We start from the raw sequence: 21,136 nt of genomic DNA, 5'->3' as shown, positions 1-21,136 counted from the left end.
CAAAGGAAAAGACACTCAACATCATAAGTCACTAGGGCAATACAAATGAAAACTACAGTGATTGTCACTTCACATCCACTAGGAGTACTGAAATTAAAAAGACAGACAATAACAAGTGCTTGTGAGGCCATGGATAAATTAGAATCCTCACACATTGCTGATCCTAATGTAAAATGGTACAGTCACTTTGGAAAACAGTCCTGCAGTTCCTCAAAATGTTAAACATAGAGTTACACCATCCAGCACTCGCACTTTGAAGTATAATGAAAGATAAATAAAAACACATGCCTACACAAAAACTTGTACATGAATATTCATAACAGCATTATTAATATTAGCCAAAAAGTGAAAACATGTCCATGAGCTGGTGAATAAATAAGATGTGGGTATCCATACAATGGAATATTATCCAGCAATAATAAAGAATGAAATGGGCCAGGCACAGTGGCTCACGCCTGTAAAAACAGCACTTTGGGAGGCCGAGGGGGGCAGATTGGTTGAGCCCAGGAGTTTGAGACCAGCCTGGGCAATATGGCGAAAACTTGTCTCTATAAAAATACACAAGCTAACTGGGCATGGTGACGCATGCCTGTGGTCCCAGCTGGAGGATCACCTGAGCCTGGGAAGCAGAGGCTGCAGTGAGCCAAGATCATGCCACTGCACTCCAGGCTAGGCGACAGAACAAGATCCTGTTTCAAAAAAAAAGGGAAGTGCTGAGGCATGCTAACTAAAACCTGCCCAGAATATCATTCGCCTGCGGTGACACCTAGTAGAGATGGGGTTTCACTGTGGTCTCCATCTCCTGACCTCATGATCCGCCCGCCTTGGCCTCCCAAAGTGCTGGGATTACAGGCATGAGCCACCGCACCTGGCCCAAGTTTCTTTTGAAGTCTTATAGTGACTACCGTTGGAGACAATAGATGAGAAATGTTTCCTAATCAGATCTTTAAAAGGCACTAGACTCTTGTGTTTTTTTGTTTTTGTTTTTGTTTTGAGACGGAGTCTCGCTCTGTCGCCCAGGCTGGAGTGCAGTGGCCCGATCTCAGCTCACTGCAAGCTCCGCCTCCCGGGTTTACGCCATTCTCCTGCCTCAGCCTCCCAAGTAGCTGGGACTACAGGCGCCCGCCAACTTGCCCGGCTAGTTTTTTGTATTTTTTAGTAGAGACGGGGTTTCGCCATGTTAGCTAGGTTGGTCTCGATCTCCTGACCTCGCGATCCACCCGTCTCGGCCTCCCAAAGTGCTGGGATTACAGGCTTGAGCCACCGCGCCCGGCCTAGACTCTTAATTAATCTCTTTAGGATTGGGAGAGCCTGGAAGAAAAAGATCTAGCTATGCAAATAGAGATTCTTTACAGATACACATTTTCCCCCACAAAGGACAGCTTTGCAGGGCCATTTCAAGAAACATGTTTTGGGATAAAATATTTTTATTTTCTTTCTTGTCTCATAACGTTATGCCAGAGTCAGTTTGGAAAGTAAGTCACGATATATAGGGTTAAATAAAACCCATCTGATGAAAATTTGTGGTTTGTAGGGCATGACTCCCCAGACCCCTTAGATAGAAATTTGGGCAAGATAAAAAATCAAAGCTTAGTCCTCACCAGTCACAAAAGACTACACAGTGGATGATTTGATTTATATTAAATGTCTACAATAGGCAAATCCACAGAGACAGAGGCAGGTTAGCGGTTGCCTGGGGATGGGGTGGAGCAAGGGACAGCATGAATAAGGAATGGCTGTTCATGTGCAAGGGGTTTCTTCCTAGGGTGGTGAAGTGTTCTCAAACTAAATGTGGTGATAGCTTCACAACTCTATGAATATCCTAAAGCCACTGAGATAGACACTGTAAAGGGGCAAATCTTATAGTGTGAAATATACCTCAGTAAAACTATGTTTAAAAGTGAGGGGTAACTATATTAATAAAACCATGGGTGTCCAATCTTCTGGCTTCCCTGGGCCACATTGGAAGAAGAATTGCCTTGAGCCACACATAAAATACACTAACACTAACAATAACTGATGAACTAAAAGAAAACTACACACACAAAAAAGTTTCATAATGTTTTAAGAATGTTTATGAATTTGTGTTGAGCCTCATTCAAAGCCATCCTGGGCTGGTCTCAAACTCCTGAGCTCAAGCAATCCTCTAGCCTCGTCCTCCCAAGGTGCTGGGATGACAGGTGTGAGCCACTGCGTCTGGCCACCTGGACTTCTATGGAGTGCAGGAGTCCATGGTAATGACCTGAACTTAGCATTTCATCAGACTTGGTGATGAAGCCAGGAGACAGGGCGAGCCCTGGGCCCTCAGAGACAGCTCCCCATGGTGAGGGCAGAGCAGGAATATACTCAGCAGGAGGGTGCATGCTGCAGGGAGCAGTGACTCCTGTCACTGTGAGGCTATGCTGGGAAAGCCTCCGCAAATCAGCTCCATGGGCACCACACACCCTGGGGGAGAGATCCGTGTTGTAAAACCAAAGGGTTGTATACCCAAGGCCCAAATCTCACAGTGCTCCAGGAAGGCTAGCTAGTACAACCAAAATAATGGAATCAGTAGAGGCCCAGGTGGCTCTGATGGGAGACCAATTTTAGTGACAAAAAAAATAACATTAAAAAAATATTTATAGATGTAGTGCATTTTTGTTACGTGGATAAGTTGCATAGCGATGAAGCCTGGACTTCTAGTGTAACCATCACCCAAATAATGTAAATGGTACCCAATATGTACTTTTTCATCCCTCATCCCCCTTCCACCCTCACACCTTGTGGAGTCTCCAATGTCTATTATTCCACTCTGTATGTCCATGTGTGCACATTGTTTAGCTCCCACTTATAAGTGAGAATGTGGTATCTGACTCTCTGTTTCTGAGTTATTTTAGGTAGGATCATGGCCTCCAGTTCCATCCATATTGGTGCAAAAGACATTATTTCATTCTTTTTTATGGCTGAGTAGTATTCCACAGTGTATGTATGCCACATTTTCTTTGCCCAATGATCTGCTGATGGACACTTAGGTTAATTCCATGACTTTGTTGTTGTAAATAATGTTGCAATAAACATACGACTGCAGATATCTTTGTAACATAATGATTTATTTTCCTTTGGGTAGATACCCAGTAGTGGGAGTGCTAGGTCAAATGGTAGCTCTAGTTTTAGTTCTTTGGGAAATCTCCATACTGTTTTCCATGGAGACTGTACCAATTTACATTCCCACCAATAGCGTATGTGTTCCCTTTTCTCTGCATCCTCACCAACACTTGTTGCTTTTTGACTTTTTAATAATACATTGACCTAGGAAAAGAATTTATGACAAAGACCTCAAAAGCAATGCAACAGACAGGGTGCAGAGGCTCATGCCTGTAATCCCAGCACTTTGGGAGGCAGAGGTGGGTGGATCACTTGAGGCCAGGAGTTCAAGACCAGCCTGGTCAACGTGGTGAAATCTCATCTCTACTAAAAATACAAAAATTAGCCGGGCATGGTGGCACGCATCTGTAGTCCTGGCTACTTGAGAGGCTGAGGCATTGAGGTGAAATTTTTCCTTTGACCCCCTTCATGGGCAGGAACTGGAGTGGCTCATCTCACTAACCCTGCAGTCCATGGATGGCTGTGTTAACAACTCAGTGAAGGGTCAGGGTGACAGCCTCCTGCACTTGCCCTTTTTGACAACCAAGTTCTTGTTTGGTGTCCAGGAAGAATCAGGTCATATGAACTATTTGACTGGTAGTATGTGAAGGATTTTATTGGGCAGTAAAAGTGGCTGTCAGCGGGATGGGGAATTGGAAGGGGGATGGTACAGGAAGGTGATCTTTCCCTGAAGCCACACTGTCTGAAGTTAGCTGTGTCTATCCATAGTCACCAACGCTCAGCCGCGTGTATCCCTGATACCCAGCAGCTTGCATCGCCGACCACTTGCATCAGCCACTTATGTTGTTCTTTCAGCTGAAGTCTTTATGGGCACAGCATAGGGGTGTGGCAGGCCAAAAAGGCAATCATTGGGCAGAAAAATGGGGTCAGCTGTTTTCATTCAGGGCTGAGGTTCCAGGCTTGAGGGTGGAGTTTAGCTGGGAACCCAGACCTGCAGGGTCAGCTGCTTTCACTCAGGGCCAAGGTTCCAGGCTTGAGCGTGGGGTTTAGCTGGGAACCCAGCCATTCTGTATCAGTAGGAGAATCGCTTGAACCTAGGAGGTGGAGGCTGCAGTAAGCCGAGATGAAGCCACTGCACTCCAGGCTGGGCAACAGAACAAGACTCTTTCTCAAAAAAGAGCTCCTCCTGGAGGGAGGAGCTGCGGTGCTGGAACTCTGGAAACAACTCTTTCCATGTGTATTAGCATCTGTGTATCAGGGCTGGTCCCAGCAGATCTGTCCTGTGACTCTCTTTCCCCTGTGGCCTCCCCTCCCTAGGAGGCAGATGGGGTTCCCAGCCAGCTCCTGGGCCCTCGTGTTCGCCTGTGCTGCCACGCTATCCTAACTGGTCAGGCCCATGGTTTGAGCTCAAGCAGCCACATGCTCCCAGGGTTCTTGGATGTCACTAAAACCCCTCACTTCTTTTACATCATTCAATTGGGCTGCATTCACAGACTGTTTCCCAATTTCTCCTCTAAACAGATATGAGTTTCTTTTTTTTTTTTTTTTTTTTTTTTTTTTTGAGACGGAGTCTTGCTCTGCCGCCCAGGCTGGAGTGCTGTGGCCGGCTCTCAGCTCACTGCAAGCTCCGCCTCCCGGGTTCACGCCATTCTCCTGTCTCAGCCTCCCGAGTAGCTGGGACTACAGGCGCCCGCCACGTCGCCCGGCTAGTTTTTTTGTATTTTTTAGTAGAGACGGGGTTTCAGCGTATTAGCCAGGATGGTCTCGATCTCCTGACCTCGTGATCCACCCGTCTTGGCCTCCCAAAGTGCTGGGATTACAGGCTTGAGCCACCGTGCCCGGCCATGAGTTTCTTATAATTCCATTTCCAGGATGAGAGAGGCTCCCCCTTGGGCACTGACATGAAGGATCAACTTGCAAAGTTCTCCCAGATAAAGAGAAAAATGATAAAGTGATGAAAAAATGAGAGAGAAGATGACAGATATAAAAGTATAGAGACCAGAGATCAAAACCCAAGAACAGAGGGTGTTCCTGAGTAAGAAGCAAGAACCATTAGACTAGAACAAATAATCAACGGCATAATTAAGAAAAACCGAAACTGCCATTGCAAAATTATAACTGAAACAGTGACAGAGATCTGAGCTAACCCACTCCATTTTGCTTCTAACCTCCCAGCTGTCCTTGTTCATTCCTGGGTGTAGGCTGAGCTAACTTTCGGAGGAATTTAGTTTATAGTTTATTGTTTGAAACAAAGATAACAGCCCTTTGAAAACAAACCCCCTTCTTGCCTGGGGACTAGACTGCCACGTATTGCAGGACTAACAAATTAGTCAAAAAAGTAGAAATTATGGTTTAAGAGTCGTGCAGCTGAAGACAGATTCTGACCCTCCCCAAATTGCTCCTGGGGATGATATCACTGTTGTAAAACCTAAGATCGGTGCTTAGGATATTTTGCAGTTCCTGCACTTGGTGAATCAGCTGGCCCCACCCAGATTGATAACTGGCTCATCTGATCTTGTGGTAGGAACTGACTCAGTGCAAGAAGACATCTTCGACTTCCTATGATTTTATCTCTGACCCAACCAATGAGCACTCCTAACTCATTGCCCCCCACCACCAAATTATCCTTAAAAACTCTGACCCCGGAATACTTGAGGAGACTGATTTGAGAAATAATAAAACTCGGGTCTCCCACACAGCCAGTTTTGCGTGAATTACTCTTTCCCTATTGCAATTCCCCTATCTTGATGAATCATCTCTGTCTAGGCAGTGAGCAAGGTGAACCCTGCTGGGCAGTTACAAAACTGTCTCAAGAATGAAAAGATTAAATCTGAATGTTTAAATTCAAAGAACTCTTTACATTGCAGAAAACGTCTGTGAAAAAAAGAGCTCCTTACCCAGGACATCCTGGCAGAACTCTACTTACTTTATTAAAAAGAAAATTAACTTTTCCATAATGAAAAGAATAAAGAATATACAAATATATTCTAAGAAAATACAGATTAGCACCTTCCGCCTGGGGCCCGGAAGGGTGATGTGGCTGCGGTATCGCCGGCCTCGCTATGTCTGCCATTTTCAACTTTCAGAGTCTATTGACTGTAATCTTGCTGCTTATATGTACTTGTGCTTATATTCGATCCTTGGCACCCAGCCTCCTGGACAGAAATAAAACTGGATTGTTGGGTATATTTTGGAAGTGTGCCAGAATTGGTGAACGCAAGAGTCCTTATGTTGCAGTATGCTGTATAGTAATGGCTTCAGCATCCCTCTTCATACAGTAGCTGGGGAAAATGCAGAATTTAATTTGCCATCAGATTTCATTGGTGAACAAGGCAAACTAATACCAATGCAAGAAATAAATAAGGACAAAGAAAAATAGGTAAAACAACTTCATAATAATCACTGACATAATCGAATGAGCAAATAAAAAAATTAATACAGATGATATTTATGTTATTCACGCGACACATGTTCCGTATAAATAATAAGATGTAAACCATTTAATAGTCTGTAACAATCAACTCAGTATTGTCCCATAAATAATTAATTCTGCAATGTTTATTCCTCGTTGGTATCAGATACCAGATTTTAAGTGAGGTATCTCTTAAGGCACATAGTAGAAAACGAATTGGTTAATTACTCAAGTTCTTTTCACTGTGATTTGGAAATGATATTGTATCTTTATAGACGAGACACTTTCTTTGGACCTAAAGGCTTTTTTATTAAATGGCTCAAGTTTTGTGTTGATAAAGGAAAAAGAAAAAAGAAAATACAGATTAGCAAAAGGAAGGAATAAAATCATCCATTGCACTACCACCCAGAAAATGCTCTGTTAATGTTTTGGTACATTTCTTTTAGTCCTATTAATATACACATTATTTTTTACATAATTGCAATTTACACAATATACAAAAATTTAAATTTTCTATCATTTAAAAAAACTTGTAAAATTATGAAATTAATACATGCTAATGAAGAAAAGGTTTAAAATTGGAGGGAAAATATGAAGAAAAAAGTTAGCCAGAATCCACTTACCCAGAATTAACCATAGTTAATAGTGAGGTGCATTTCTTCATAGCCTTTCTATCTACACTTTTGTACATAATCTAATCTAATTCTTTTTTTTTTTTTTTGAGACAGTGTTTCACTCTTGTTGTGTAGGCTGGAGTGCAGTGGCACAATCTCAGCTCACTGCAACCTCTGCCTCCCTGGTTCAAGCAGTTCTCCTGCCTTAGCCTGCCCAGTAGCTGGGATTACAGGTGTGTGCCAACACGCCCAGCTAATTTTTGTATTTTTAGTAGAGACAGGGTTTTACCATGTTGGCCAGGCTGGTCTCAAACTCCTGACCTCAGATGATCCACTGCCTCGGCCTCCCAAAGTGATGGGATTACAGGCGTGAGCCACTGCGCCCAGCTAATCTGATCTAATTCTTAAACATTGTTAACATGGAACATTTCAGAGACTCCAGACAGTAAATGATATGAAGGCTTATGGAGGGGATAAAAGGTTAGCCACAAGGGGATTTAATAGTCTTTCATATTAAATAAAGCCTAAATACTCAGATAATTCAAAATTAGTTTCAAACATGCAAAAACCCATACAAAGTATGTAGTAACTCTTCTATTAATCCCTGAGGTTTAAATGGCTTAGCCACGCTAAGCAGCACTGGAATGTGACAGCACACACTTGTTTAAGTTCCGTGAAGTAGTGAAGCTTTCGTGACAAGCCTGTTTTCTGGTTCTAGGAGAGCCATACAAGTAGGAAAGCAGGAAGCAGAAGAGCCAGGCCTCATTACTACCACAGACCCCACATCATCCCATTAGAATTTGGACTTTGGGGTCCAAGCTGAATAAGTTCTTTTGTACTGCAACAGTTTCATGGGAGAAGAGAGGCAAGAGCTGTACTCAAAGGGAAATGCATCACCTTAAATGCTCTCATTGTGACATGAGAAGAAATGGAAAAATTAACCCAGCACTCAACACAATATCATAAAGAAGACTGAAAGAAGAATGTAATAAAAATAGCAACTAATGATGGAGAAAATGAAAAATCTGTAAATTGATCAATCCACCCAAGAGTCGGTTTCTGGACTGTGGGTCAATTCACCAGAAAACTATTTGCTGACAGTCAAAATGCTCCCTCTGCCTTTGCACACTAGGGCCATCTTCTCATTGTGTCCTCACATGGCCTTTCCTGGGTGCACACATGTGGAAAAAGAGTTCTCTGTCTTCCTGCTCTTTTTTTTTTTTTTTTTTGAGATGGAGTTTTCCTCTTGTCGCCCAGGCTGGAGTGCAGTGGCACCATCTCAGCTCACTGCGACCTCCACTTCCTGGGTTCAAGCAATTCTCCAGCCTCTGCCTCCCAAGTAGCTGGGATTACAGGCACCTGCCACCACACCCAGCTAATTTTTGTACTTTTAGTAGAGACGGGCTTTCGCCCTGTTGGCCAGGCTGATCTTGGATTCCTGACCTCGTGATCCACCCACCTCAGCCTCCCAAAGTGCTATGATTACAGGCGTGAGCCACCACACCCGGCCTGTCTTCCTCTTCTTATAAGGGCACTAATCCCATCAGGGATTTTAGTTACTTCCCAAAGTCCCCACCTCCAAATACCATCATATTGGGAGTTAGGGCTTCAACATATGAAGGGGCGGCGATCGGGGGCAGTGGAGGGAGAACACAAACATTCGGTCCATAGAAGATACAATTCTAAAAGACTGAATTTATCATTTGATGAATTGACTGGGCCTGCATGGGTGCATTTTTAAAATAAGCTAGGAAGGGGGAAAGCCTTCTTAAGCATGAACATGAAATCTGGAAGCCACAAAGGGCATGATAAATGAATGTGACTAACAATTTTAAATGTATTAATTTTCTTTTTCTTTGAGACAGTCTCGCTCTGTCACCCAGGCTGGAGTGTAGTGGCACAATCTCAGCTCACTGCAACCTCTCCCTCTGGGGTTCAAGCGATTATCCCACCTCAGCCTCCTGAGTAGCTGGTACTATGGGTGCGTACCACCACACCTGGTTAATTTTTTTTCATTTGTAATAGAGAGGGGTTTTGCCATGTTGCCCAGGCTAGTCTGAAACTCCTGACCTCAAGTGATCTGCCCTCCTCGGCTTCCCAAAGTGCTGGGATTTACAGGCATAAGCACCTGGCCACAATTTTAAATTTCTACATTGTAAAGGTATGTTTGTGCTTGTGTGTGTGTGTGTCTTAAACGAAATCAAAATAAAATATCTCTAATACATGAAAAAGACCAAAATTAATTTCCCACTTATCAAAAAATTTGCATAAATCGGTAATGAGAAAAACCACCTTATTAAAAAATTAGAGAAGTATGTGAACAGACTTATTACAGGGCAAAAAATACAAATGACTAATACACCTGAAAAGATGTCCAACCATCCAATAATGTAAATTTGAATCACTAAATATAACTTTTTAATGTATCCAAGTACCAAAATGTAAAAGATTGATAATAAGTTAGGTTGGCAACAGCGTGGAGAACACATGTGTTCCAATACCAGGAATGCAAATGGGTGTCCTTTTTTGTTGGGAAATCTGTCAATATCTGTGAAAATTTTAAGTGTGCCCACTTATGGAATGTGTCTTACAGAAATCACTTGCACAAGGAGGCAAAGATAACGTACAAATATAATGTATATAGAAGCATAAATTCTTGGTGTTGGAAAGGAACCTGTGGGGTACCCAGTCCAAGCTTTAAGGTCCACTCCAGTGCCAGGATGCCCTGGGCTACATCCCTGACACTCTCTGCCTGGGTGTCCCTTAGATCTCCCTGGTCGGTGACTATATAATCTAGTAACATATAGGCCTTTCAAACCAAGAGCAGAATATCTTCAGGAACTTGTGTGAGCATCAGACACCTACTCTCCTCCGAGTGCCCAATGGTCCTTCACTGGGAACGCTTAAGGCAGCGTTTCTCAAACTTCAATGTATAAACGAATTATCTGAGGATCTTGCCAAAATGCAAATACTGATTTTGTCTGGGATGGGCCTGAGATTCTGCCTTTCTAACCAGCTCCCAGGTGATGCGGATGCTGCTGGTCCAGGGACCACAGTCTGAGTAGCAAGGTCATAAGACGTACTCTATTTTCTACCTTTGGTCTTCTTGTTTTCAGACCTGGCTTTTCCATCAAGTGTGTAGGCATCAGTCCCGTGACGCTCATGTCCTACAGATAGGCCCCATGACTTGGTCATGCCCTTAGCATTGACCTTGTACACTCATACTCCACTCCACTGTTTTCACCATCTGTTCTGTAGAGCAGGCTAGTAGGTGATGGCTGTGGCTACTGCAGACTCCTAACTCAGACACCAGACCGTATGTCCTTCCTGCTCGAGGTCATCCCAGCTGCTCCTCAACATGCCAGGCAGACTCCATCTCTGGCACCAGCACCTGTTGCTCCCTGTGCCCAGAATTCCACTCTCCCAGACATCCATGGGGCTTACCTCTCATTTCCTTCTAGCATCTACTCAAATAGGAGAAAGCAGGGCTAGAGATGCAAATCTGGACATCACCAGCAAACAGATATTGCTTAAAACCATGAGATCAGATGAGATCACTTGGAGAGTATAGACAGAGGCAAATGGGAGCCTTGGCCAAAGTCCTGGGGCAGTGACCATGTATAGGATGAGGAGGAGGAGGAGGGAGAAGGGGAGGCAACAACAAGAGCAGTGCCAGTGGGAGACAAGGGAACCAGGAATGGGGCGCTCAAGAAGCCAAGAGAAGAGCATGGCTGGAGAAGGATGGTGTGATCAGCACTCCTGTGTAAAAGCAGCAGCTTGAACACTCATGAAAGTACCGTGGGCTGTGAGCACAGGGAGAATGGGGGAGGAGATGCAGCAAGGGCAATTTGGAGAGGTCACTAAGGTCACTGATCCCTGGAGTTGAACGCTGGGCTGGCAGTGGGGAAGCCAAAGGTCTGCCCTATTTTTACCATTGAATCCCCAAAAGGCTGATTAATTGGTGACACCTGGTCCCTCTGGACATGAAGATGGAGGAAAAGGCTGAAGTAAGGAGAAATGGAAAAAAAACTGTTTAAGAAATTGTCGGATCCCCAGATCTCCCCAACTCCGTTTAGCCAGATCGCTGACTTTCTGCCCTCCCCTGCAGAAAGACAGAGATTCATTTCAAGAGGGTGAATACAGGATCTAGTTAGGAGATACTGAAGTCAGTGGAAAGCAGGGTGTCACACTGAGAACAGGAGAACCACATGAGTGTGGGCATTGTGGATGCTGGGGCAGCCCTATCCCCTCCCCCGGCCTCATTCTTCACGCGGTTCCCAGAACGCTAGCCACCATCCCAACAGGAAGCGGAGAGGTTTCCAGTGAAAAGGGCCCAGACGTTTGAAACTGCCAAGCCCCACCTGTGCACTCGGAGCATCCAATCAGCTGTGAAAGGCTCACCCTTCCGCGTGAGCAGATTGCCAGACGGCTGAGGAAAAAACATACATGAAAGATAAATCCCAAACAGACACAAAATAATCAACTGAAAGACACTGAAACGATACAAGGAGACGAAAATTTCAAAAAAAAAAAAAATCATGAACACTTTTGAGCGAAGAAATACTATCCAGGAAATGAGATGATGGAGCAATGCCTACTGAACTCTGAGTTACATTGTATGACACTTAGTTAATGTCTACCAGAGAATTGGGTTTTGGTGGGAAGAAATCCCCACACATGTTGGTGACCAGAGGTGAAGTATTGTGTAGTGAGTGTGAGTAGAAAATTTGTTTAAAGTTTGGGTGCTTTTTTAAAAATATCTCTTACAACTGTATTTAGAAGGTAGAAGAAAACAAATCCAGGAAGACTGTATAGCAGATGTGATATTTGAATGTGGAGCTGGAAGTATACCAAGGATTTCACCCAGGTGGACAAAGATAAGGGGAATATTCAAAGCAGAGACGACAATTTATACAAAAAAAAGATGAAAGGGGCCAGACGTGGTGGCTCACACCTATAATCCCAGCACTTTGGGAGGCCGAGGTGGGCAGATAACCTGAGGTCAGGAGTTTGAGACCAGCCTGGCCAATGTGGCGCAACCCCATCTCTACTAAAAATACAAAAATTATCCAGGTGTGGTGGCGGGCGCCTGTAACCCTAGCTACTCCTCAGGAGGCTGAGGCATGAGAATTGTTTGAACCCGGGAGGTGAAGGTTGTAGTTAGCTGACATTGCGCCACGGCCACTCCATCCTGGGCCACAGAGCGAGACTCTGTCTCAAAAAAAAGATGAAAGGGTAAGTGTGGTATGAGATAGCACATCAACCCAAAATTCACTGGCATTCAACACCAAACAATTGATTTTCCCTCCTGCATCCTCAGGTTGCCTGGGATTGGGCCAATATAAACTGAGTTTGGCAGGCTTGGATCTCAACTGCAGACTGGATCCAGGAGTGTTTCATCCTTTTTGGACCAATAGCTATCTAAGGCAGGCTCTTTTCATGATGGAGGCAGAAGAACAAGAAGCACATTTCAAGCCTCTGGACACACTGCATCCACTAACATGCCATTGGCCAGCATAATTTATATAGACAGGCTCAACACTAATGGGTTGGAAAAGTATATTCCTCACTCACAAAAGCTTAGACTTCATTCCTGAACAGTAAACTCTAGCCAGGTGGGGTGGTGAGCACCTGTAGTTACAGCTACTCAGGAGGCTGAGGCAGAAGGATTGCTGAACCCCAGGAGTTTGAGACCAGCTGGGCAATACAGTGAGACTACATCTCAATAAATAAATAAATATATATATATATATATAAATAATATACATATATATATAAATAATAAAAGCCAACTCTTTAAAGTGTGTTTGGGGAATAACATGAACATATGCAACTTCTGTTTTTCAGTTACTTTCGTGTGCATTTCCCTTGTTTCCTTCCTTCCTCTTTCTTTCTTCCTTCCTTCCTCCTTCTTCCCTCCTCCTTCCTTCCTCTCTCTTGCTCTCCCTCTTTCTCTCTCTCCTTCCTCTTTCTCTCTTTTTTGATATGGAGTCTTACTCTGATTGCCCAGGCTGGTAGTACAGTGGTGTGATCTTGGCTCACTGCAACCTTCGCCTCTCAGGTTCCAAGCAATTCTCCCACTCAGCTCTCACCCAGTTAGCTGGTATTACAGGCAGTCACCACCCATGCCCAGCTAATTTTTGTATTTTTAGGTAAAGACATTTTCACCACGTTGGCCAGGCTGGTCTCGATTCCTCAAAGTGCTGGGAATTACAAGCATGAGCCTCCACTCGTCTGGCCCCCTTGTTTCTTTCTATGAGATGAGGCATGTGCAGCTACAAAAGGCAACACAGGAGAGGCTCAGGAAAAAACCAAGTCTCTTGGACTCACAGGTCCTAGAGAAGGAGGCATGGCAAGCCAATGAAGTATCACTATTTGGAGAGACACCAGAGTGTCAGAGGCAAAAGACAGGAGGAGAAAAGCAGAGGGTAGAGCCTTCATGGCGCTTCAGTGGGAAAGCAGAACAGGGCAGGTAAACAGCTTAGGGTGGTTCATTTGCATTAATTTTGTTGATCTTGGCCTTAGTAGTGATCTCTAGTTGCCCAGTACCGGCCTGGGAATGATTATGCAGAGGAATTTGCCTTCCTGGGCTGTATGAGCCAGATAGGGGAGTCTGGTTTAGGACTGGTTTGTTTTCATATCAGAGGCACGTTCCTGGCGGGGTCCTTTGCTATCTCTAAAATTGGCTGGCCCAGGGAGAGCAGTCTCTCTCCCAGCTAAAAAGGTTTTTCAAGATCAAAAATATACCAGACAACTTAAAAATGCATAACAGACATCCTTTTAGAAACAAGAGTGAAAGTTATTTGACCAACATCAGCCATTGTGTGGCTAAATGGAACACTTAAAATGTGACAGGTGTGATTAAGGAATTAATTTTAGTTTTATTTAAATTTTTTAATGTAAATTAAAGAGCACATATGGGCTTATAGCTTATGGAACATGCAACTGTGAACACTATAGTTAAAACCACATTTTGATCTCAGGATTCCTTTTATTTATCAGTTCTGCAAACTGTAGTTTTCTTCCATTTATATATTTTGTTCTATTGTGAATTTTAGGATTTATTTTGATGATGTACTTCTCCTCTGTAAAAGTTTAGAAGTGGCCAGGCGGTCATGTGGGCCAAATGTAACTCAATTCCTGGACAAAAACTACTTCCCCGAACCCCCCAAGCTTCTTGCCAATGTGTGCCCTTGGGACAAGAAAAGCTAAGGAAGCGTGACAAATTAAGATAAATCTGGCAATATCATTAGAAAAATACCCAACCGTGTATCCCTTCTTCTGACGATCAACATCAGATGTCACACAAAATGTTATTTTCCTATGAGTAATCTTGCATTAATTGTTATGTGTAATTTCCACTTACAAATTCCACAACATATTAAGCAATACCTCTCTACTGGGAAGGGAATATAACAATTCAACAAATAAACATAAAAGCAGATGATATACATAAGAATGCCGCTATACAATTTTTGAGCACTAAAATCTTAGAAAGTTGAAAAATACAATGAAAATATGCCATTCTTATTCTTTCTCATTTCTTTTGTCTGTTCTTTTTTTTTTTTTTTTTTTTTTTTTTGAGACGGAGTCTTGCTCTGTCACCCCAGGCGGAGTGCAGTGGCCGGATCTCAGCCCACTGCAAGCTCCGCGTCCCGGTTTACGCCATTCTCTGCCTCATGGCCTCCCGTGTAGCTGGACACAGGCGCCCACCACCTCGCCCGGCCTAGTTTTTTTTTTGCATTTTTTTGAGTAGAGACGGGGTTTTCCACCGTGTTAGCCAGGATGTCTCGATCTCCTGACTCGTGATCCGCCATCTCGGCCTCCCAAAGTGCGTGGGATTACAGGCTTGAGCCACCGCGCCGGCTTGTCTGTTCTTTAGAGAAAAAAGATGGAGAGAGAAAGCAAGAAAATTGTTCAACAGAATTATTGCAACTGACATAGTTTCTTATAAACAAAGAATGCATTGAAAGAGAAAACCTTGCCTCAGCAAAGTATATTACACAATAAGAAAGAAGAATTTCAAAGATCATAAAGATAATTTCTCACAGATGTCTGATCAGAAAAAAATTCTCAACTTTCTAAACTTTTCTATCATAATTTCACATATTTCTCTGGTTCATGTATAAAGGGAAAATAACTTGAGAATATTCCAAGATGAATACATCAGCATTCACATAGGTAACCAGAAACATGGGGTGTTAAATCAATCACGGGAGCAGCTGGGTTCCTTATCCAGATAAGACAGTGAAAAAAGACCAAGAAGCCAATAGCCAGTGACTTTAAAAATTGTTCAAATACACTTCCTCCTCACTTTGTCTCTTGAGGTTCTTTGTTAAAGCCAGGGTTTCACAATTAACTTTACAGCAATCTAAAAGCTTTAATCATTCACTAAAACAAGTGCCATTTTCACTCATCAAATTGGCAATAATTAGGAAAAAAGTGATAATATCATGCTGGGGGATTCAGAGCACGCTTTTGTGGGAATCTAAATTGGTACAACCACTTTGGCTGCATGCCTCAAAAGCTTAAAAACATGCCCATTTTTTCTGCACCTTCTACTCCTGACAACTTATTTAACTACAGGGATGTTCTTCCCAGCTATGTGATACACGGCCATTAAATGGCTGAATACTATGCAACCATTAAAGTATTATTACAGAATATATCGTGATATGCGGTGGAGGCAGAGTCTAGCTCAAAAATTATGATTGTATTTGGGTAACGAAAAATTGTATGTACACATAAAAGTAATATGAAGGGGATAGACTTATGAATATTTTATAAATATTTTAGATATTTTCTTCATTTTCTTTTATTCTTGTTTTCTTTAGTCTTATCTATATTTGCTAATATGTCTATTTGATATGTATTGCTTTCACAAGAAAAAATAACTTCAATGATCATATAAAAGGAGGAGAGAGGTTGCAGCAAGTGTTTTAAATACTGCGACATGAGGCTGTGAAAGCTCTCAGAATCAAAATAAAGTCACCTATGTTAAAAATCCCAACAAACAGAGCCAGATGAGGCCTTGAAGAGAGGGTTGTCAGGTACAAAAACTATCACAAAAGACTGCAAAAATTACAACCTTGCACAAAGTCCATCTCAACCTTACACAAAAAGATACCTCTACAAGGACATCTGAACAGCAACTGCCTGTCCAACCTCAGACTGGTGCAACCCTTGTTATTGAACCTTGTAGTCAAGGATAATGATCCCAAAGCAGTTACGTAACCCTCCTTATTTTTCCTCTAAAAACCCTTGTCTTCCTTTACCTCCCTGAATAGGCACATAGCGTACATGCATTTCCATCGCAATGCCTATTCCCAAATAAATATCATTTTCTTTTCAAAATGTTTGTTATTTAGGTTGACGAGGCCTGGCTGCCCACTCTGTGGTGGTTGCCATCTGTTGCTTTATTATAACAAACTGCATTTAACTCAAGCCAGGCTGAGTGGCTTTCTTTATCTTGCCATCGATGCTCCCTAATACTCTAACCCAAATTTTGTATCATCTGGAATCTGGAGATAGTTTTTAGCCAAAGAAGAAACCCACGTGTTGATTTGTAACATTTCAGCACCACCACCTGCATCACCAAAGAATTTAAGACTTGTGGAAATAAATTCAAATCCTCAACATCTGGAATGGTTGAGACGCACGTATAAAGAACAGACATTTATTTCTCACAGTCCTGGAGGTTGGGAAGTCCAAAATCCAGATGCTAGCATGTTTGCTGTCTGGTGAGGGCTGCTCTTTGCTTCCAAGATGGCACCTTGACGCTGCATCCTCTAGAGGGGAGAAACTGTGTGTCCTTACACGTTAGGAGACAGAAGGGCAAGAGGGCTAAACGCTGCTGTGTGAAGCCTCTTTTAAAAGGGCCTGAATCCCATTCACAAGGAAAGAATCCTTGTGACTGAATCACCTCTTAAGGCCTCCACTTCCTAATTCTATGCCATGGGCCATTAAGTTTCAATACCTGGGCCGGGCGCAGTGGCTCAAGCCTGTAATCCCAACACTTTGGGAGGCCAAGGCAGGCAGATCACCTGAGGTCAGGAGTTCAAGACCAGCCTGGCCAACATGGCAAAACACTGTCTCTACAAAAAAATACAAAAATTAGCTGGGTGTGCTGGCACATGCCTATAATCCCAGCTACCTGGGAGGCCGAGGCAGGAGAGTCACTTAAACCTAGGAGGCAGAGGCTGCAGTGAGCCAAGATCATGCCACTGCATTCCAGCCTGGGGAACAGAGCAAAACTCTTTATTAAAAAAGAAAGAAAGAAAGAAAGAAAAAAGTTTTGATGCCTGGATTTTGGAGGGGACACATTCAAACCGTAGCACCACTTTATATTATTTGTATATTAGGGTTAATACCTTGTCATCTCTGACAAACCATTTCTAAGAAGGTAGAGGTTTGTGTGTGAGGCTTGAGCCATTATCCTGCACAAATTGTTACTTCCTTAAGATATGATCCAACAGACCTGGAGACCTGAATGCATTTAACACAAATGAAAGTTTCTGCCTCCTCCCTCAGCCTATTTGAGCTTCTATTTCCTTCTGGCCCAGTGCTCCTTCTACCCTTTCAGTCTCAAGATGCTTCTCCCTGGCAGAAAAATCAAAAGCAAAATATGAAAAAGTATAAGCCGGAATTTTCAGAGTAACTGTCCAGAGTGCTTCAAATGGCAGCATTTCCAATCCTGGTTTGTCTCATTTGCTTTATTCAATAAAAGAACAAGAACAAGAACAAAAGAATACTACTCTGTATGAGCTTTGACATCACCTCTGACCATTTTTACTTTCATGTTGTTAATTTTGCCATTTGACTGTTTCCATTATATGCTATTAACTTCTGTTCAGATGTCACTCATTTAAAAATCTGGAGGCATTTTCCATTGTTGTCCCAGTCAGGCAATTATAACTTAACCTAAAGCCAACCCTGCTCTCAGGTCAGCCTTGGCATAAAATCCCATTCAAAGAAATAACAATCCATCAGAAAAATGAAAACCATTAAAATCTTTGTGTGTCTCTCAAGAAAATACCACAGAATGAGTAAGCAAAGCTGAAAACAAGATAGAGAATAGAAGTTGATACAGAGTTAGAATTTTCCCTCCAAACACTCCAAACACACGTCAATAGTAAGTGTTTTGAACACCAAGGGTTTGGAGGGAAAGAACGGCATGGTCAGGACCGCAGGCCTGGAAGCTGACCCTGGCTGGCAACACTCAAAGTAACAAGACAAAGATCTAGCTGAGGGAGGAGGCTCAGAGGGCCTCAGGATGCTGCCATCCTAATGAAGAACAATCACACGGACGGTGAAGGCAGTGTTCTAAGAGGATGCACTGCCCTCCTCATAGAACACTGTGTGAGGAATCCCAGCCACCCAAGGTCAGGAGTCACATGAAAGCTGCTTGAAGATGTTCCTTGCAAACCTAGCATCTGAGAATATGGACCCACAAAATACATTCATTAAGGAGAGGCCCATTTTACATAATGTGCATTTACAAAGCTAATACACTTTTGACATATTTTCACACTTTTATTTCAAAAACATCTTGAATTACATGCAAACTATCAGGAACTCATCACCAACAAGGTCCATTCATGATGTAGTGGGAAAAAACCACCGTGTAATGATAGCATAAGCAAATCGAGTTTTAATGAGAGGAAATAGGGGAAGACAGCTGAAGAGAAAACATGCTTCCTTTACAATGCTTCTTTATTTTATTGTCCCCACTCCCAACCCACCCCCAAGGCCAAGTAAAGAGCTGGGAGTAAAAAGTTAGAGCACTGAAGATAGATTTGGGAGACATCTGGGTTCCTCACCTGCTAATGCAGGATCTAGTTTCTCACAAAGCAGCATCTGCCTGTCCAAGGACTGTGGAAATACAGGTGTATGTTCCTGCATGTGTATCCATGAAAAACAAGTCCCTTTCTCCCGCTCGAGGCCTCTGGAGCCAGGCCCTCCTTCATAGGCCACCACAGTTACCACCGTGGAGGTTCTGGAAGCCTCAGGATGCCCCAGGGACTTCCCACCCCCAAGCCAGGTAATGCCCCAAGCAGAAGTGATAAAACCCTTTTTTCGCTCCTTTGCTTCCCGAGAAATCCGGCAGCTTCTAAGGTTCATGTGCTACAACTCTTTCTATTTTCAATATCCACACACATGCAGGTGCGGTAATGGATCAACTACCGTGAGCAACTGGGGCTTCATCCCACCCAGAACATTCTAGGAGACAGAGGGTGGTAGCACACTTCAGGTTATCCAGCCACAAGAGTGGGGAGTTGGAGCATTTATCCACACACTCCATCTACCACTGGGGAGAACTGCCCTGGGACCCCTGACAGCACACACTTTGGGGGTGCTCCTGGGGGGAGTACGGCAAGTTCAGATGATGTCGGAAAAAGTCCTCAGGCAGAGAAGAGAGAGGCAGGCATCAGGGTGGGAAGGTGTCAGCATTCTGGAAGCCTTAGTTACATGTGAACTCAGATGGGCCAAGGGGACACAGGACAAGGTATCGACAGCATCTGCCACAACTCTCTTGGGAGGTACACAAAACCACCTGAGTAAACATTTGTATTATTTCCTGGATATAGGAGCAATACATTTTACATAAAGATGATGATTCTTCACAAATTTATTCTTAAGTGCAATGCCATTTCAATAAAAAATCCCAACCATAGGTATCATGGAATTTGACAAGATTACAAAATTAATGTGGAAAGAAATAAACAGGAATATCAGGCTGGGCACAGTGGCTCATGCCTGTAATCCTAGCACTTTGGGAGGCCGGGGAAGGCAGGTCACTTGAGGTCAGAAGTTCGAGACAAGCCTGGGCAATATGGTGAAACCCAGTTTCTACTAAAAATACAAAAATTAGCTGGGCATAGTTGTGCATGCCTGCAGTCCCAGCTACTTGGGAGGCTAAGGCAGAAGAATCGCTTGAACTCAGGAGGTGGAGGTTGCAGTGAGATTGTGCCACTGCACTCCAGCCTGGGTGACAGAGCGAGACTCCATCTAAGAAAACAAAAAAGTCAGAAAATATTCTGAAACAAAGAGAAAGTAATGGGCGATATGAGTCCTACCAGGCATTGAAGTGCATTATAAAGCTTTTACCTACCTCATGGGTCTAATAAAGTATGAAAGGAAAAGCCTCTCCCCATGAGGTATCCCCTCCCTTGGTTGTATCAATTTGAATCACACTGATATGCCTTATGCAGAATCTACACAAAAAGAAACCTTTTAGGCACACGCCGAGGAAGGGGCTGAATGAGGGTAGCTGCTGATCGTTCACTGGTATTCGGGACAAGAAAATTACCATTGCCTCAGGAACTGCCAGTAAAGACACAGGAAGGTTCTAGTTCCCAGAAAAACAAAGTCAGAAGCCAAGCCCAGGGTGGAAACAAAGAAGATCAGAAAAAAATCAGACCATTTCATAAAAGCTATGATGCAGAGGAAGTCCAGTGGAGGAGGGCCCAAGTGTAGCACAAGTTTCCAGGTGACACTGAAATTGTATCGGATAACTGAGACACCTCACACCTGCCTAGACAGTTAGACATGGCTAGAAAGAAAAAAGGAAATTTTTTTAGACACCAAGGAGAAAATAGAAAGAAGAGCAATATGAGTGGATGGGAGAGGTAGCCCCACATACCATTTAACTGATTTTCCGGGCAAAGCACTCAGGGTCATCTCCTAAGGAATTTATAGTCTAGTTAAAGACCAACAGGGCTCTAAATAACACTTTTTTTTTTTTTTTTTTTGAGACAGAGTCTTGCTCTGTCGCCCAGGCTGGAGTGCAGTGGCCGGATCTCAGCTCACTGCAAGCTCCGCCTCCCAGGTTTACGCCATTCTCCTGCCTCAGCCTCCCGAGTAGCTGGGACTACAGGCGCCCGCCACCTCGTCCGGCTAGTTTTGTATTTTAGTAGAGACGGGGTTTCACCATGTTGACCAGGATGGTCTCAAACTCCTGACCTCAAATGATCCGCCCGCCTCGGCCTCCCAAAGTGCTGGGATTACAGGCGTGAGCCACCGCGCC

The 21,136-nt window shown here is 43.5% G+C and overlaps 1 protein-coding gene across 1 annotated transcript; it reads left to right on the top strand.

Annotated features, from left to right (window-relative positions):
* The first annotated feature begins 6,099 nt into the window (after window positions 1–6,099).
* On the top strand, window positions 6,100–6,444 carry LOC108533153 (protein kish-A). The gene has a single exon (XM_017877569.1). The coding sequence runs from the start codon at window positions 6,147–6,149 to the stop codon at window positions 6,363–6,365; it is 219 nt and encodes a 72-aa protein (XP_017733058.1). The 5' UTR covers window positions 6,100–6,146; the 3' UTR covers window positions 6,366–6,444.
* Window positions 6,445–21,136: the final 14,692 nt, after the last annotated feature.

This window comes from Rhinopithecus bieti, unplaced genomic scaffold, assembly GCF_001698545.2.
Source record: "Rhinopithecus bieti isolate Rb0 unplaced genomic scaffold, ASM169854v2 scaffold_65, whole genome shotgun sequence".
In the NCBI taxonomy this organism is placed as follows: domain Eukaryota; kingdom Metazoa; phylum Chordata; class Mammalia; order Primates; family Cercopithecidae; genus Rhinopithecus; species Rhinopithecus bieti.
The sequence above is the reverse complement of the archived record's forward strand: the minus strand, read 5'-3'. Positions and strand labels throughout refer to the sequence as shown.

Excerpts from the sequence above, each read along its gene's own strand:
- LOC108533153 (XM_017877569.1), top strand. The coding sequence starts at position 6,147 with ATGTCTGCCATTTTCAACTTTCAGAGTCTATTGACTGTAATCTTGCTG.